This window comes from Bactrocera tryoni, chromosome 2, assembly GCF_016617805.1.
Source record: "Bactrocera tryoni isolate S06 chromosome 2, CSIRO_BtryS06_freeze2, whole genome shotgun sequence".
Lineage (NCBI taxonomy): Eukaryota > Metazoa > Arthropoda > Insecta > Diptera > Tephritidae > Bactrocera > Bactrocera tryoni.
In genome coordinates this window covers 1,584,632-1,600,733 of record NC_052500.1, presented here as the reverse complement: position 1 = coordinate 1,600,733, position 16,102 = coordinate 1,584,632, and the positions used below count along the sequence as shown (strand labels likewise).

General features: G+C 40.5%; 1 protein-coding gene across 1 annotated transcript; it reads left to right on the top strand.

The window, feature by feature from the left end:
* Positions 1–4,884: 4,884 nt before the first annotated feature.
* Positions 4,885–15,629, top strand: LOC120769281 (T-box protein H15). The gene is made up of 4 exons (XM_040096197.1): positions 4,885–5,693; positions 9,862–10,255; positions 13,120–13,405; positions 13,996–15,629. The coding sequence occupies exons 1-4, from the start codon at positions 5,444–5,446 to the stop codon at positions 14,800–14,802; spliced, it is 1,737 nt and encodes a 578-aa protein (XP_039952131.1). The 5' UTR covers positions 4,885–5,443; the 3' UTR covers positions 14,803–15,629.
* The last annotated feature ends 473 nt before the right edge of the window (positions 15,630–16,102 follow it).

Genomic DNA, 16,102 nt, shown 5'->3' with positions numbered 1-16,102 from the left:
CTTTAACACATTTAACGTGACGAAACTTTTTATGCCGGGAGATGCCACCATGCCCCGTCATAGATGATCCATTCAGCGCGATCACAACCTAAGCGCTCACGCAGAAGCTATGAAGTCCACAAGCCATATATTTCAAGATTTCTAAAATTGCGCGTTATTTTTATATTGATTCTTAAATTTTAGGTTATGGACTTGAGGTCCTTTACAAATTTTCTATTTTTTTGTTCACTTTTCAAACTTTGATATTCATGTTCCAAAGGTTGTTATATTCCCTTCGAATTTGAATTTAGCGAAGTTACTTGTTGTTGTACGTAGAACTGTGCAATTAGAGTTTATCTTAGAAACATGGGCGAATAAAAGAAAATCTTTATTTGACAAGCTTCGTTGTTCAACAATTTCCAATTTCAATAGTTTTGCCCGACCCCTTGAATAGTCACCTTCACAAAACCTACGTCACACCAATTAAACCGAGGACCCATGGAATTAAAGTTACACTGGCCTTTTGACAGTTCTTCAAATTCGTCATTCTTTAAGAGTGAACCATAATTTTTTATCCAAAATGTCACGCCGTCGCCTCTGCAAGAGCCAATTAGTGAGGATTTTTGACTTTCGCCATAACCTGCGACGCGTCAGACGGTTTTCACTCAGTTTTGACCCGTCGATTCGGAGGGATTATTTTCTTAAACGAAGCACTGCTGTAAAAATTTTACAGACTGTCTCATACTTTCAGTTGTTCTTGTTTTATTCCAGGCTACTCTTCTGCAGCTCTCTTAAGTGCGTGTGATTTTTGTAATTTGACACTTTTCTCCAATTGATTGCCTCAAATCCGCTTGAGCTGCCACTTTTGGGGTGAGCACAAACGCACTTCCATGTACGCTTGTACACTCACACATGCCCGACTTTCTTTGCAGTACACCGACGAATTTCTACACACAACCGATCGTTGCGCTGCGCATCCCGAACACGTTGCCTTGTGTCAAACGCCTAACCCCCTGTTGGGTGTACAAATGTCACTTTGACACTTCAACGTGTGTGTTCGCGCGCACTGACGCTGCCTCATAAGAACGCTCAGCTAAGGAGGCTGCCAAAGCAGTGGCGGCGTTTGTCACCAAATGTCACAGCGCAATAATCTCCGGCTGGGAAAAATGAAAAATCTCAAAATCGGGACACTTAAAGAGGAGCAGAGGTGGAGAAGAGCCGCATAGCATAAATAACAATTGAGTCTCAAGTGGCGTGTTAAGCACCAATGCGATATTTTAATTTATTGCACTTGTTATTCTATTCACCCAATCAAGTGGCGGTACGCATTCTCGAAGAGTCCCTTTGTTGCTCTTTAGTACAGCATTTTGTTTTCCTGCGAGAAAGATAAACATTGGCGTTGTTGTTAATTGGAGAATGAAAATATGTCAGAAAGAAAGTGCCGAAACCCACTTGTGCGACTTTCTTTGACAGTTCGTAACTCGTGTTCCGGTGACAGTTGACAGTTGTCGGAGAACATTTGATATTTAGCGCTGTCAAGTGGCGCGGATGCGGCGCGGCTCAAAAAAAGTGTTTCCCATTGATGGTAATTAATAAATTAAGTGCGCTTAGAATTTAGAATTTGTTAAGTGCGTTTTGTTTTCATTTCCAATTCGACTTTCTTTCAAATGAGCAGGGTATTAAGGATAGAACAGCATACATATTTATTTAACTGTAATGAGAATTCACATTTATGTTGACAAACAGAGAGATAGCGGAACTGAAAACAACAACATTGAAGACCACACAACAACTAGAAGAATGTTTTATGCAGTAAATCAAGCAATTCCTGCCGTGAAATTTCTCATTACGGACAGTCATAACAGCCGGAATTCTGCCATAGTTGGAGAAATTTGATGAACACAATATTTTCATTATTTTTTTCATACAAAACCAATTCCTATCGAGCGTATTGTGTGAAAGATTAAAGCCCACCGTCAACAAACCGATTGACCATATCAGTATGGCTTTAGACCTGTAAAACCAACAACTGACCAGATATTCGCTATGCGCCAAATCTTGGAAAAGACCCGTGGACAGAGGATCGACACACACCTCCTCTTCGTCGCTTTCAAAGCTGCTGCAAAGCAGATGGGTTTGGTAGTGAACGAGCGCAAGACGAAATATCTCCTGTCATCAAACAAACAGTCGTTGCACTCGCGACTTGGCTCTCACGTCACTGTTGACAGTCATAACTTAGAAGTTGTAGATAATTTCGTCCAACTTGGAACCAGCATTAACAGCAACAACAATATCAGCATCGAAATCCAACGCAGAATTACTCTTGCCAACAGGTGCTACTTTGGAATGAGTAGGCAATTGAGAAATCAAGTCCTCTCTCGACGAACAAAAACCAAACTCTACAAGTCAGTTTTTATTCCCGTCGTGCTATATGGTGCAGAGGCATGGACGATGACAACATCTGATGATTCGACGTTACGAGTTTTCGAGAGAAAGGTTCTGCGGAAGATTCATGGTCCTTTGCGCATTGGCAATACCAATACCACATCCGATCGAAAAATTAGCTTTATGAGATATACGACGACATTGACATAGTTCAGAAAGTTAAAAGACAGCGCCTACGCTGGCTAGGTCAAGTCGTCCGAATGGACGAAAACGATCCAGCTCTGAAAGTATTCGGTGCAGTACCCGCCGGGGGAAGCAGAGGAAGAGGAAGACCTCCATTCTGTTGGAAAAACTTGGTGGAGAAGGACCTGGCTTCTCCAACTGGTGCCACATAGCAAAAAGAAGAAGCGACTGGCGCGCTGTTGTTAACTCGGTTATAACCAGTAAAGAAGAAGAAGAATTAATCACACCATTTTTCTCAGACTTTTTACATACATATATTTCTCCTATATTACTTTTCTACAAAAGTATGTTAAACACTATATAAAAATAACATCAATAGCAAATAACAAATTCATAAATTAATTTTAAATAGCAATTTACTAGCTAATCTAAGGATACTTTCAGACAATTATTTCATTGAAACTACAATTAAACATTTTCTTACACATGAAACAAATTAAATCCATATCATCAGAATAGTACTTAAACGGATACAAATAAATACGCATATTAACGCTTACATATTGACAACGTCAACAAAGGAGTCAACAGCAACATTTCAACAGCAATAATTGAATGCAAAAACAATTTGCAACGCACTAGCATATCCACACAACACCCTTTACCCTCTGCTGTTGCGAGCGATGTCAACGCCGGCGGCAGAAGCATTTAGCCAGGAATGTAACAACAATCCTCATTATAGAGCAAAGCTCCTACAATGGCGACATTGGCCGCTGTACGTAAATACAAACATATCGTGCCACCAATTTCGCTCAACTTAAGCAGCGAGTGGCAATAACAACAATGCGTTACTGCATAGGAACATGTTGGGAATGTAATGGAACATTACACACTCAGAGCTACAATGAAATGTAAAATTTGAGTGAAACAGAGCGGTAAAGGTGTGGGCAAGACGGCGGCGTCGGAAGAAAAGAGTGTTGAAGTAATGTTCAAAAACCGCAACCGAAACGTTTACACTTCATAAATGCGACGACTTTTTTTCAACACAGAAAAACAAAATTTAAAAGAATTCCACAACACACGCTCTCTGCACTCTCACTCGCATGCTGGCTGCTTGCTGCGAAACGAGTCAGGCGTTTGGAAAAAATATGTCTGCTGCAGTGCGGACGAATGAGAGGCCAACAATCGTTATAATGCGCCGACATTTTTAATTGTGAATGAATTATTACGAACAGGCTAGCAATCACCACCCGTTACCGCATGCTCCCCCTCCAACATAACACAAAAATTCTGCGCCATTACCGCACGCTGCAGCAGCAACGACACTGAAAACTCATCGCTCATTCGGCTGAACCGCAGAGAGCCAGCAATCAACGCATAATCATACGGCAATGTTGTGCATTTTAGCTCCGCGAGACGTCTTCAATTGTTTGCGCTTTTTTGTTGTTTTGTTGTACGGTACGGCCCACTCACGCGCCAACAACACTTGCCACTTCTGAGCGGCGCTCTCGGCCTTTTTGGCCGTGCTTTTTGTAAAAGGAATAAAACGCTTATGAACCAGTGATAAAATGTAGGATGAAAGTTCTACAACAGCAACAAACACTCGTGCTTAATCTGCATATCTATAGAACGTGCTCGCTCTGACTTATGTGCAACGTAAAGCGGTGCATGTGTCGAGCGCCACTCACGTCAAACCATAGCGCGGCTTTTTTCTGCTCATTGCCTTGACGGACTTTTGTCGGTCTCTTGCTTCCAGCTGAAAGTAAACAACTTCAGAAGCAAACAAATTCGAATTGGATTTTGCTCAGCTCTGAGCGCACTTTACTTATTCTCTCCTACTTGGCTCTTTGTTGGTGTCACGCCTGCCTGTGTTTCTGCAGCCACACCGCTCGCACCAACAGACGATTACGCCGACTACCTACCCCCCAAACAAAGCAACAACGTTGTTGCTACACTACCACTTGAGTTGTTGTTGCTGCTTTGAAATCTTTAACCTCCCTTGAGCACATACATTTTTCCTCTTTCAGCGCATCACTTTTCTCAGTCCATTTTTGTAGCCACCGTACCGTTTTTTCTAACATTCGTATCGGCATTGCCCCTGAGCAGTGCTGCATTGTTGTTGTCGCATTTTTTTCTCATTCCTAGCAAGAGTACGTGAGTTTGTGCACGCGTGTGTGCGTGCTTGTGTGTGTAGTTTTCTCAACCTACCAGATACATCGCTCAGACTGGTTTGTACAGCGGCTGCCACCATTCGCCAGCAGCAACAACAACAACAGCGCACCGTGGCTGACGGCCTGTCTGACTACTGCTGGCGAGTTGTGCACCTTTCCTTGCCGCAACAAGCAGTCAGTTCGTCGTCGTTTGCCTTTCATTGTGCACACACCCGTTTTCGTCGCTCCGTACACCGTGCATTCGCCGTCGCCGTTGACAAAGCGATTTTCAAGTGTTCTTCCTACCGCCTTCGCTTGCTTGTAGGAGAATTGTATTTGTATACTTCGCGATTAAGTAGTTGCGTAGAAAACCATCTCACGAGCAGTCGAACGCGTCTTAAAGTGTGAACTCAGGGATCGCGAGAATTTGTTAAGCACAATCAAGTTAAAGAACACAAAGTGACACGACATTTACCCAAAACGCAGTTCAAAATTTAAACAAAAACAAGATATTCGCGTATTAAAGTGAAAAATATAATTATTACTTAATCTTATAAATTGTTGTTCCAAAAATGTGCTGATATTCGCAGAAACAAGTGCGTTCCGCCAGTGTTCATCACCGTTGGTACTTGAAACACTAACGTATTTTATATATCACAAAAGAAAACTTCTGATCCGGCAGCCGCTTTAGGCGCTACACTATCAAAATTAATTTTTCTCACACATCATACGCCCAGGCTGCCAAGATGCTAGTTGGCTCCCATCCATATCTCTGCAACGGCGTATTGCCGCCAACGGTACCGAATGCGGCTGCTGCTGCTGCCGCCGCCGCTGCAGCTGCCGCGGCCGTGGCCAATTCAAATGCCAACAGTCCAAGCCAGACTCAAACCACGGCGGCCAGTAAAAATGCCGCCGGTTCAGCGACCGACTTCTCGATAGCCGCGATAATGGCTAGAGAAGATGCTTCCAGCCGGGAGTCGTCCGTGCGCAGTGCAAGTAAGTAAAGAAGAGATATATAGAATAAATAAGAAAGTGCAAAAGCAGCTTTATGCTGTTGTTTTCGGAAGTCAGTCAAATTAAGAACTGCTAGGCACAATTCTATCATTAAATCTTCGTTAAAATCCCTATCGAGTAGGTTGAAAACGTTGTAAAATATCTGTTCGGATACATCCGAGCTCATTTTTTTATATATGTACTTGAGCATTTTGCTTGGTGATAATTTAGATAATATTGTCAGGTGATAAATGTCAGTACCAGTTCTGTGAGTAACTGACCTAAGCGTATGTATAAGTAATCTGAAAAACATATCCAGATTCATTGAACTTATGTCCTCAATTGCCGGCGGCTATTTATTTTATGAATAGAAATCTATGTGTGACTTTTACAGATATATAGATACGATTAAGATTTGTACTCCTCACAAATTGTGAAAAGCTTATTGTTAACAATGCCTGAATTTTTAGCAGGACTTGTTTTAGTATGGGCGAGCACTAAATCCTGCTCGAACGACCAATGATTGAATTCAATGAAGAATCTTTAAACTCTTACCGATGGAATGAAAATATTCTCAGCTCAATGATTTTTTTTTATTTTGCGCCACGACATAAGGTCTATTATGCCCTCACCTCTGTCAAAAAGGCTCACATAAGCCCAGCACACTGATGGATTCCAGTATACTGCTGAGTGCTATTGAGTTCGAACACCAACGAGATCAATTTTTTACCTATTGGTAATGGCGTGAAGTGCTTTCTAAAAAAGACTATAGCCTTCTACAATTTCCATGGTGGCAGATACTTCAGTTAAACACTCTTCTACTTTAAACATTATGTAAAAAGATTACGGGGAACCCTGCAATAGCTGTATATTTCCTCCTTAATTACGAGAATAGCCAGAATTTATCTTCGTTCAAGTCCACCAAGCACCATCAATGACTTCCTCCACTATTATTCAAACGGGAGCCTGTAGTGTCAATATTTATTTATCACGTCGTGATAATTTTCCCCACAAGTGTACATTGGTAGCGCGCTCATTTAATCATTGGCATTAGAAATGTTGATTGGCAAAAAGCGTTTATTGAATTCAAGTGCTCATTTTACACGCTGCAAAGTGTTAATATCCGCCAGTCAATCACACATCCAATACAACAACAAAAAGCGGCTAGCCTACATGGTCAGTGGCACACACACACGCACAAAAGCAATTGCCGCAATTGAGTCGGTGCAACGGCGCGCAGTTGCACATGTTTGCAGCACCTTAGTTAGTGCCTATGGGTAGTGTTAGATCTTGCAAATCAATTCCTAGCGAGATGATTTGGTCAAAACAGCAGACAAATGCTGGCGAGCAAAAAGACGACAGTCAATTATATTTGCATCTCTGAAAGGCTTTTGAAACTTTTCTATTAAAGATTTTCTCAACTTCTTGTTTATTGTTTGTTATTAGTTTTGCAGCGGCGCTATAAACAACCAGCTGACAAAAGTCCATAATTATGCTAATGACCTCAGCAAACACATTTAATTTCATCAAGTTTACTATCCGCGAATGATTGTGCCAGCGTGTGTGTGTGCATATAATTTATTTTGTGCATATAGATTTAAACAAAAATATGAATATATTCTGTCTGTCGCTAATGTTTGTGTTAATTTGTGGCATATGCTTGGAAGCGCCGAGCGCTTAAGTCGTAGCTGCCGGTTTCGGCATCATTTTGTTGATATTTTTAATAAAATATGCATATTGTTGATGTGGTTCAAGTTATACATCTGTATATTAAGCGGCTGATTAGCTCAATAATTAATAATATTATAATTTATTCGAATTGCTCTCAGACGGACTTGGCTAATTGCATCGCCCAAGCTCATTTAGCATTTTAACACCTTTTGATTAAAAGCTAAATTCATATTGGCAATAAATTTCAAATTGCGATAAGCAATAACAAAGCTAAACGATGAGCTGCTCTTCGGATGAAGCTAAACAAGTTAACTTAACTGAAAATCAAAAAGAGAAATGAGACTTTGAGATGAGAGTCACAGTTCGAAATATGGCAAATATTCAGGAGGCAGAAGACTCAATTAATGCAAAAATAGATTTAGCAAAGATTTTCCATCTATTAAGACTTGAGATAATATTTCTTCCCGTTTTTATACAAAAATGTAAAAATATATCGAATTTTTTCATTACCTTCACTAATTTTTGAACTGCTGTAACTTTTTTTCAATTTCCTCGAATTTAATTTTTTTGGTTAAATGAAGCTTAGAGTCTCCCCTTTCACGACTGCAACGACATCTATTGACAAAATACGAAAAGACTTTTTCAACTACCCAATATGAAAAAAATTGATTTTGAAAATTCTTGAGTTGTGATTCTTTTGTAGTTAGTGTGGTGAGATAGATGGTTTTGGGTATGCAAAAATGTATAGTAAATGATTACATTAGGTATTTGTATAAATTATTTGTTATACTTAAATTTTCTGTTAATAATTTCAAATCTTTCATATTTTTAATTGTGTATTCGAACTAAAACTTTTGTGTTGAGCTTGTTTAGTCGAAGAGACCCAAATAGATGTCGTCGTCTTCCTCTGACTCTGACTCCTTTTTTAGCTAAGACTACTATGATATGTAACTAGTCCGCTAACTCTAACCCTAACGGCGTCGGCTAGCTCCGCTATCAAATGATATGCAAACTAGACAATAACTGAATATTAATATGAGCGTTTTTACATTTGAAATTTAAATTGCTAAAATATGGCTATGAAAACCAATAATTTTGTTAACCGAAATTTGAACCTATATATACATACATATGTACAATTATAATTAATTTTTTCTAATTATAATTAACTTTTTTTTAATAATTTAATTCTTTAATTATTTATCCAATTATAATTAAATTTAAAAAAAATTAATTATAATTAGATAAATAATTAAATTATTGTATCAAAAATTTAAACAAAACGATGGCGAAATCGACAGTTACGACTCTAACTATAATTAATTTTTTTTTAAATAATTAATTCAATTAATTATTATTTTATATATTTAATTATAATTATTTTTAATTAATTTAATTAAACTAAAACAATTAATTATAATTTATATCTATTTAAACATATAATAAAATTTTGTTAATAACGTTAAAGTTTTGTAAAATATGTTTTTATTTAGTTCGATTAAAAAGTGTAATTTTCAAAAAAATATATATTTTGTTATGAAAGCAATTTAATTGAAATAAAAACGCAAATAAATCGTAAACCGGATGATATTAAGATTGATTAAAATTCTAATCCCAAGTGAAAGTCCTATTCAAATACTAAAAATACACCGCAGCAATTGTATCACTTTGTACCTCAACAACAACAACAACATACGCTTTCTTATACAAATTAGTAGTTTGTTAACTATAAGAACCGCCTGTGTTGATAAAGAAGAAGCTGAATTGCGCACTTTTGAACGGAGGTAAATCATGTCTCCAACTTTTTCTGCTCTAATGAACTTCACACCTTATAAAAATAGCAAAAACATCGAGCATTATTCATTTACGCAACGTCCACAATGCCTTCGTGAAACCGCGTCCACAGTCGCCTATGCAAAAGCGGCCATAAAACGCACTTAACTCGCGCACACATGCAGTTTTGCAACATGCAAAAACAAAAAAAAATATGTGAAAACAATAATTATCATATAATATTTGTTGTTGTAGTATTTTTATATCTGTTGCTGACGTTGGTTTTTACTGCTATAATTAATGTTATTTCATCTATGCAGTTATTGCGTTTTTATTGTTGCTGTTGCTGTTGCCGTTGCCGTTGCCAGTGCATTTAGCACAATTATAAATAATTGAAATTTATATGACAGCAACAAGTGCAGTTGGCTTGAAATGCTGCTACACTTGACAATTTACCAAGTAATTAAAAGCGGGTAATCATTACTTAACGCTGCATTGATTTTCAGATTTTCTATACGTCGCGTATGCCTGTGTGTGTGTGTATTAAATGATATTTGTGAAGCGAAAAAATATTTAACAAATAGTTTTTTTAATGTTCGACTATTAATTTATAATTAAAAAAAATTTGTGTTTTCATTCACACTAACAAATTTAATATATTTTTAACTGCTTATACTTTTATAATGCCTCTAACCCACTTTTCGCTTTTCTCTCTACCGTTTTGTAGGTCCCATCTCTGTCGAGGATGAGGTGGACGTGGATGTGGTCGATTGCAGCGACTCGGAGGAGGCACCACCGGCGAAAGTGCGCCGCCTGCATCACAGTAACAGCCACAGCAACAACAACAACAGCAACAGCCACAACCATAATAACAGCAGCTCGTCCCAAAATCACCTAAACAGCAGCACAACCAGCAGTCAGGGCCGCTCCACACCACCACAATCGCCCGGCTCCGACACTGAGGAGCGCCTGACCCCCGAACCCGTACAGAAGACACCAAAAATCGTCGGCTCCTGCAACTGTGATGAACTCAAGCCAGTGCAGTGCCATTTGGAGACAAAGGAGCTGTGGGATCGCTTTCATGAGCTGGGCACCGAGATGATTATCACCAAAACCGGCAGGTATGTTCACGAAAAATACATTTTTGAAAGCATAATTTTACGAAAACATAAACTAGTATACTGTTTGGGGGCAACTATGGCGTAACAATAGCTACATAGCTGGTGGTTAAGTGTCGCGGTTGGCTTCTCACACAGCCGCGGAGACATGCCCATAGTCCGAGCCGTTTAAATATTGTATGAGTCTTTATTACAAAGCTACGTATATGTGCATTTACAAATTGTACACTTGCGATCGGTTGTTGCATGTATTTTGAGCAGACATGCAAATGCTGCATTAGTGCGGTTTGTTGCCGCAACACGGGGGCACAGTCAGCGGCCGCCGTTGCAACGCTTACACCAGCTGTAAAGCTGCAAACAGGCGACAATTCAGTCTGCGCGCTGCGCGGCAGCGTCATGTTGCGTTTGTGGCAATAAACACTCCACTAGACGCTTTTGTTGTGCAGCAAATGGTTCCTAATTCCGGGGGAAATAAACTCCTTCGTTTCGTTTGCTGCATTTATTTGTATTTTCTCTGCGCGTATTTGCTTTATTTTATAACAAATTACCTTGTAATGTGAGTAGATTAACGGCAACGGATAACAAGAAAAATAAACAACAAAAAATACGATCAGAAGGTTTCGTGGTGACGGGTTCGCATGTGGCAACACATTTTAATCCTTTTCTGTTTCGAATTAATACACCAGCAAATAATAACGGCGGGAAAGTCACCGTAAGGACCCACCGCTGTGTGGTAAATGGTGCGCTAAAAGCATGTTTCTTGTTAAACATTTTCGCGGCGGGAAGAAAGTATGCCCGAGTTGTGGCTCAGCGTAAGACTCGATTTGAAGAAGTCAACTTTGACAGTGGAAATGGCAGAAAACAAGCAAAAACATAAGTTGTGCGTAATGAGGTGCCATAGAGAACGACAATTGATGTGTTGCAATGAACTTGCAATATTTCAATGGTTCCACCGCAATTTCAGACACATATATTAGCCTGCAAGGCTCGTTCACACATTTCACACATATTCCACATCTTCACAAATATTTCCAACTTTCCAAGTAATTTAGAAAACAAAACCTAATTTTTGCAATTTTCTTCTAATAAAAACTACAAAAGACAATTGAAGGTTTCGAACACCAGCACCTTACATTTCCCAGAAACTGTGTGTGGGTTCTTCGCAAAGCAGTCTAACCCGGATTGCAAAAAAGAGCCAACAGTTGGTGTGCCACACAAATGTCAGAATATGGAACAGGACGAGGTGTTGGCTCCTACATGTCCCGAACAATCAATCTTGCCAACAATAATTGGCCGGTACCAATGCTCTTAGCCGGATTGTGGAATGCTTAGGGCGTTGCAATTGTCAACAACAGCAAAAACAACGGCAGGCGCATTATTTTCCTTTTCATTTTCACTTTGCTCGCATTTTTGTCTTTTTGCTTTGCTTTGTTTGTGTATTTTGCATTTTGATTTCCCGAAGACAGCAAACGACGCTAGGGGGTCGGTCGTGCGATTTTTATGTCCAAGTAGTTGTGTGCTGTCATAAAATGGATCTCTTTTCTCGCTGACCACACACGCAACGCATAAACCAGTTACACAAACACAACAACAACTAGTGCGTGTGTGTGTGGCAAATAGGAGCGCTGGTTGTTGTGCCGCTAAGCAGGAAGCGAAAATCAACGCTGCTCTGCTGTGCTCTGCTTCGGCGGCCATCGCTGCGGCAGAGCATGTGACAACCGCAGCCACGCAGGAGCGAAACAATGAGGCAACCACCGGCCACTTTCGCAAAACGCACACTGCGACGCAACTTGTTTATTGGCAACACGCAGTTAGACGCACACACACGCACACAACCGCATGCAAATGTGCTGCTGTGTTTCCTGCGTTCACATTTAATGATATTGTAAAAATCACACCTAACAATCAGGGCGGTCCCGTAACGAATTCAACCATTCACTTCGCCGCTTCATCCCCGATGACACGACGCACCGCGCCACACCGCGCCCTCACACGCCAGCCCGGCTGCGTCTGTTTCTGTATTTCTGTTATTGTCGCTTCAGTTATGTCATCTAGTGCATGAGCACACACACACGCAAGCCCAAATTCAGCAAATCAGCTCAACCGTGTTGCCATGCTTGTTGTTTTTGTTATCTTCGCTGCTGCTGCCTGCACTGTGCAGCTAAGTGTTTGTATGCGGTATTAGGACCATTAAAACCGCAGGATACTTGCCAGTTGTCATTGACTTCTTGGCGTGAAGGCAGACAAACACACAGCACACAAATCGTGAACAAAGAGCGAACAACAACAGCAACAACAATAACAAAGTGGCTTGAAGAAAAAACGCCTCAATTGAGTTTGTTTACAGCAAACAAAGGTGTAAGGCATAATGGAAACACAAACAGCGCAAAGCAATGGAGAAAATCCCCGTAAGATGGTTAAGAGTAACAAGGGTACAAAGCAGTGTACAGCGGGATGTGTAATGAGCAAGGCGAGGTTGTGTCGCTGTGCGTAGGGGGAAAGGATTTAAGGCATAAATTTAAGGATTTTCGCGCAGACAAACAGGCATTCCAGCAATAGTGGCCCGGCCACCATTTAGGCCTTTCACAGACAGTGTGGCAACCTGCGGTGCCAGCGACTTGGGCGACTTTGCCCACACATTTCGATTTTATCGCCTAGGCACCGAGGCTTATGCCCCGCTCAAACGAATACGAATACATTACTCGGCAATAAAAATCACAGCACTCCGCTGCTATAAAACATAGTCATATCTGTAGTGTATTTGTGCATGTGTATGTGCGTATATCATATTCTCGACACAAAAGCGATTTTTCATAATTGTGCATGTTTCATTAATTCTTTATTTATTTTTTACTCTTTTTTCATAGGCGGATGTTCCCCACGGTACGCGTCAGCTTCTCCGGTCCGCTGCGACAGATCCAGCCTGCCGACCGTTACGCCGTGCTACTCGATATCATACCGATGGACTCGAAGCGTTATCGCTATGCGTACCATCGCTCGGCTTGGCTAGTCGCCGGCAAGGCTGATCCCGCACCGCCAGCGCGTCTCTATGCGCATCCGGATAGTCCATTCAGCTGCGAGGCGCTGCGCAAACAGGTTATCTCCTTCGAGAAGGTGAAACTAACTAATAATGAAATGGATAAGAATGGACAGGTGAGTGTTGTGCTGAATCACTACAAAATCTATATATACTCATGAATAGTTGAATAGTATCTTGTTGCTGACATATGCGAGGTTTGTTGTGCAGTTGTAGTTTAACAAAAATGCTGTATCTAACCGCGAACAGAAAGCAGACGTTCAAAAAATATAATAATAAAATAAAACAGAATATAATTTGTATGGAAAATTCAATAATTCGCAATATGAATATCAACATTTCATTAAAAGCAATGTAAGCGTATTCAGCCATACTTTAATACTTGCTGCATTTCAAAAGGAGAATTTAAAATTCTGTTCCGTAAACCAAATAAAGCGCCATTTCTGTTTTTGCGCTGTCCGCAACCCCTTCCACCAAACGACCATTTTATTTACTCCACTTGTTCGCTGCTGAGTGCTTCTCCAACAAGCTATTTCAGCTACACACAGGCCACAGTGCTCTGTGTAGAGTTAAAAACGCGCATGCGCGCTCTCAAACAACTGGAAATAATAAAACAGCACAACAATTCTTACCACCTACGAACATACTATACTTATTACACAACTACAATACTAACTTTCCAAAATGTTTTTGCTTTTGCTTCCAGATTGTTTTGAACTCAATGCACCGCTATCAACCGCGCATTCACTTGGTGCGCCTCAGTCATGGCCAAAGCATTCCAACAAACCCCAAGGAATTGCAGGAACTCGACCACAACACCTACGTTTTTCCCGAGACCGTCTTCACGGCAGTCACCGCATACCAAAACCAACTCATCACCAAACTGAAAATCGACTCCAATCCCTTCGCCAAAGGTTTCCGCGATTCGTCACGCCTCACCGACTTCGATCGCGATCCCATGGAAGCTTTGTTGCTGGAACAGCAACTGCGCTCACCGCTGCGTCTCTTCCCCGACCCGCTGATGCAACAATTTGCCGCACAGCAAGGCGTCGATCCCACCTCGATTGCCATTTTCGAAAAAGCCCGCCAGCATCTGCAAATGTTCGGCGGCAACTCGCCGTACGCTCAGCTGATGATGCCACAAATGTATGCACAGCAGGCGCCACCGCCGCCCGGTCTCGGCGCATTCCATATGTTCCAACAGCAATGGCCGCAACTGACGGCGGGCTTCCTGGCCAGTGCCAATCAACAAGCGGCCGCCGCCCAAGCTGCCGCCGTGCAGGCGCAAGCACAAGCGCAGGCCCAAGCACAGGCGGTCGCTGCAGCGGCTGCAGCCAACCGCACTCCACCACCACCGCCAACGGCATCCACACCGTCGTCAACCTCGTCGGGCGGTTCGCCTTCGCCCGATATGCGGCCGCGCCAGTTCCAACGCTTCAGCCCCTACCAAGTGCCCCAACAACAACAACAGGCGATGTCTATGCCACCGCAGACACGCAGTCCACACAATTAAAGTGTTGAATGAATTTCAATTTTCGTTGTTGTTATTGTCATTAGTGTGCCGAAATCAGTATTATGGGGAAATCAATGGCTCAGCTCAAGCTGAGGAGTTCATAAGCTAGTGAAGGAGATCGTTAAATTATTGTATTTGTAATTTATTATTATCATTCTTTAAGTAGTTAATTAGAATTGAAAAATTCGCTTTTTGTTGCTTTGTGCTGGTGTCAACGAACACTCATGACCACGGTTGTATTGTGGGGATCGGGTACGCCTGGTATGAACTCGCTTCGTTAACACGGCTTTTGTAAATTTTGTTTTCTAAATCATATCAAGTCTTGTGCAAATGTTTGGGAAGACATCATGGCGAACATGTGGCGCCCACCCTGCAGTCGGACGTGATACCTTGTAAATCATAATTTCCTTCTATTGCCTAAGCTATTTGTAAGTTTCTGCGGAATATGTTGTTCGTTCAAAAACGTATCTCAGTGTGTTTAGAAATATGGGCGTGGCGCGTCCGCGCTTTTCTATAAGTTGTAAGCAAACAAATATTAATAAAAATGTGTGTATAACTGCTTAACAGCTGCTTAACGGTATTGTAACTACTACAAGTATAGAGGTATTGAGTAATGATAATTAAGTAAATTAAATTTAGTTGCTTAATTAACAAATACAACAAAAGCAAAATGTTATGTGTAAATTATGTAAGCTTCTAAGTAAATAAAAATAAATATATAGTAATTCCGTATAGAAAAAATGCAAAAACAACATACTAAATGTGGATCCAAGCCCATTCAAAACCAAATCAAACCGAATAAAAAATCATTAAATCATTAAAAATTATTTTGAAAATAAGTGTGTTATTTAAAATTGAATATCATTTAGTTGAAAGTTTTCAAAACTTTTTGAACTTTTACTTATGTATATTCATAAAACCCTTTAATTCCAATAGTGAAGGCTAATATTAAGTTATTTAGAGTTATTTTGCTTTCTCCATTCTCAATTTCTCTTATTTTTATAGCTGCAATCTTCCCAGCAAACATTTCTCAAATAATTTATACAAACTACGATGTAGTGCTGTTACCCTGCGTTGTCCCACGAAATATTGGGTCGTCGAAAAAGTTTTTTTGTATTTCTAATCAGACTCTAACTTATTTTTCTTATATTATCATAATAAATTTTGATCGCCCACTTTTTGCCATTTTACCGCTAGAGACATTATTCCATCAGTGTAAATCGAAATTTCCAGAACGGAATCGAGCGAACCATTGCTGTGCTACACGAACTGCGTGGCATTCTTCTCTTTTTTATACAAA

Excerpts from the sequence above, each read along its gene's own strand:
- LOC120769281 (XM_040096197.1), top strand. The coding sequence starts at position 5,444 with ATGCTAGTTGGCTCCCATCCATATCTCTGCAACGGCGTATTGCCGCCA. Across the intron at positions 5,694-9,861 it reads GTCGTCCGTGCGCAGTGCAA|GTCCCATCTCTGTCGAGGAT; the intron begins GTAAGTAAAGAA and ends ACCGTTTTGTAG. Across the intron at positions 13,406-13,995 it reads AAATGGATAAGAATGGACAG|ATTGTTTTGAACTCAATGCA; the intron begins GTGAGTGTTGTG and ends TTTTGCTTCCAG.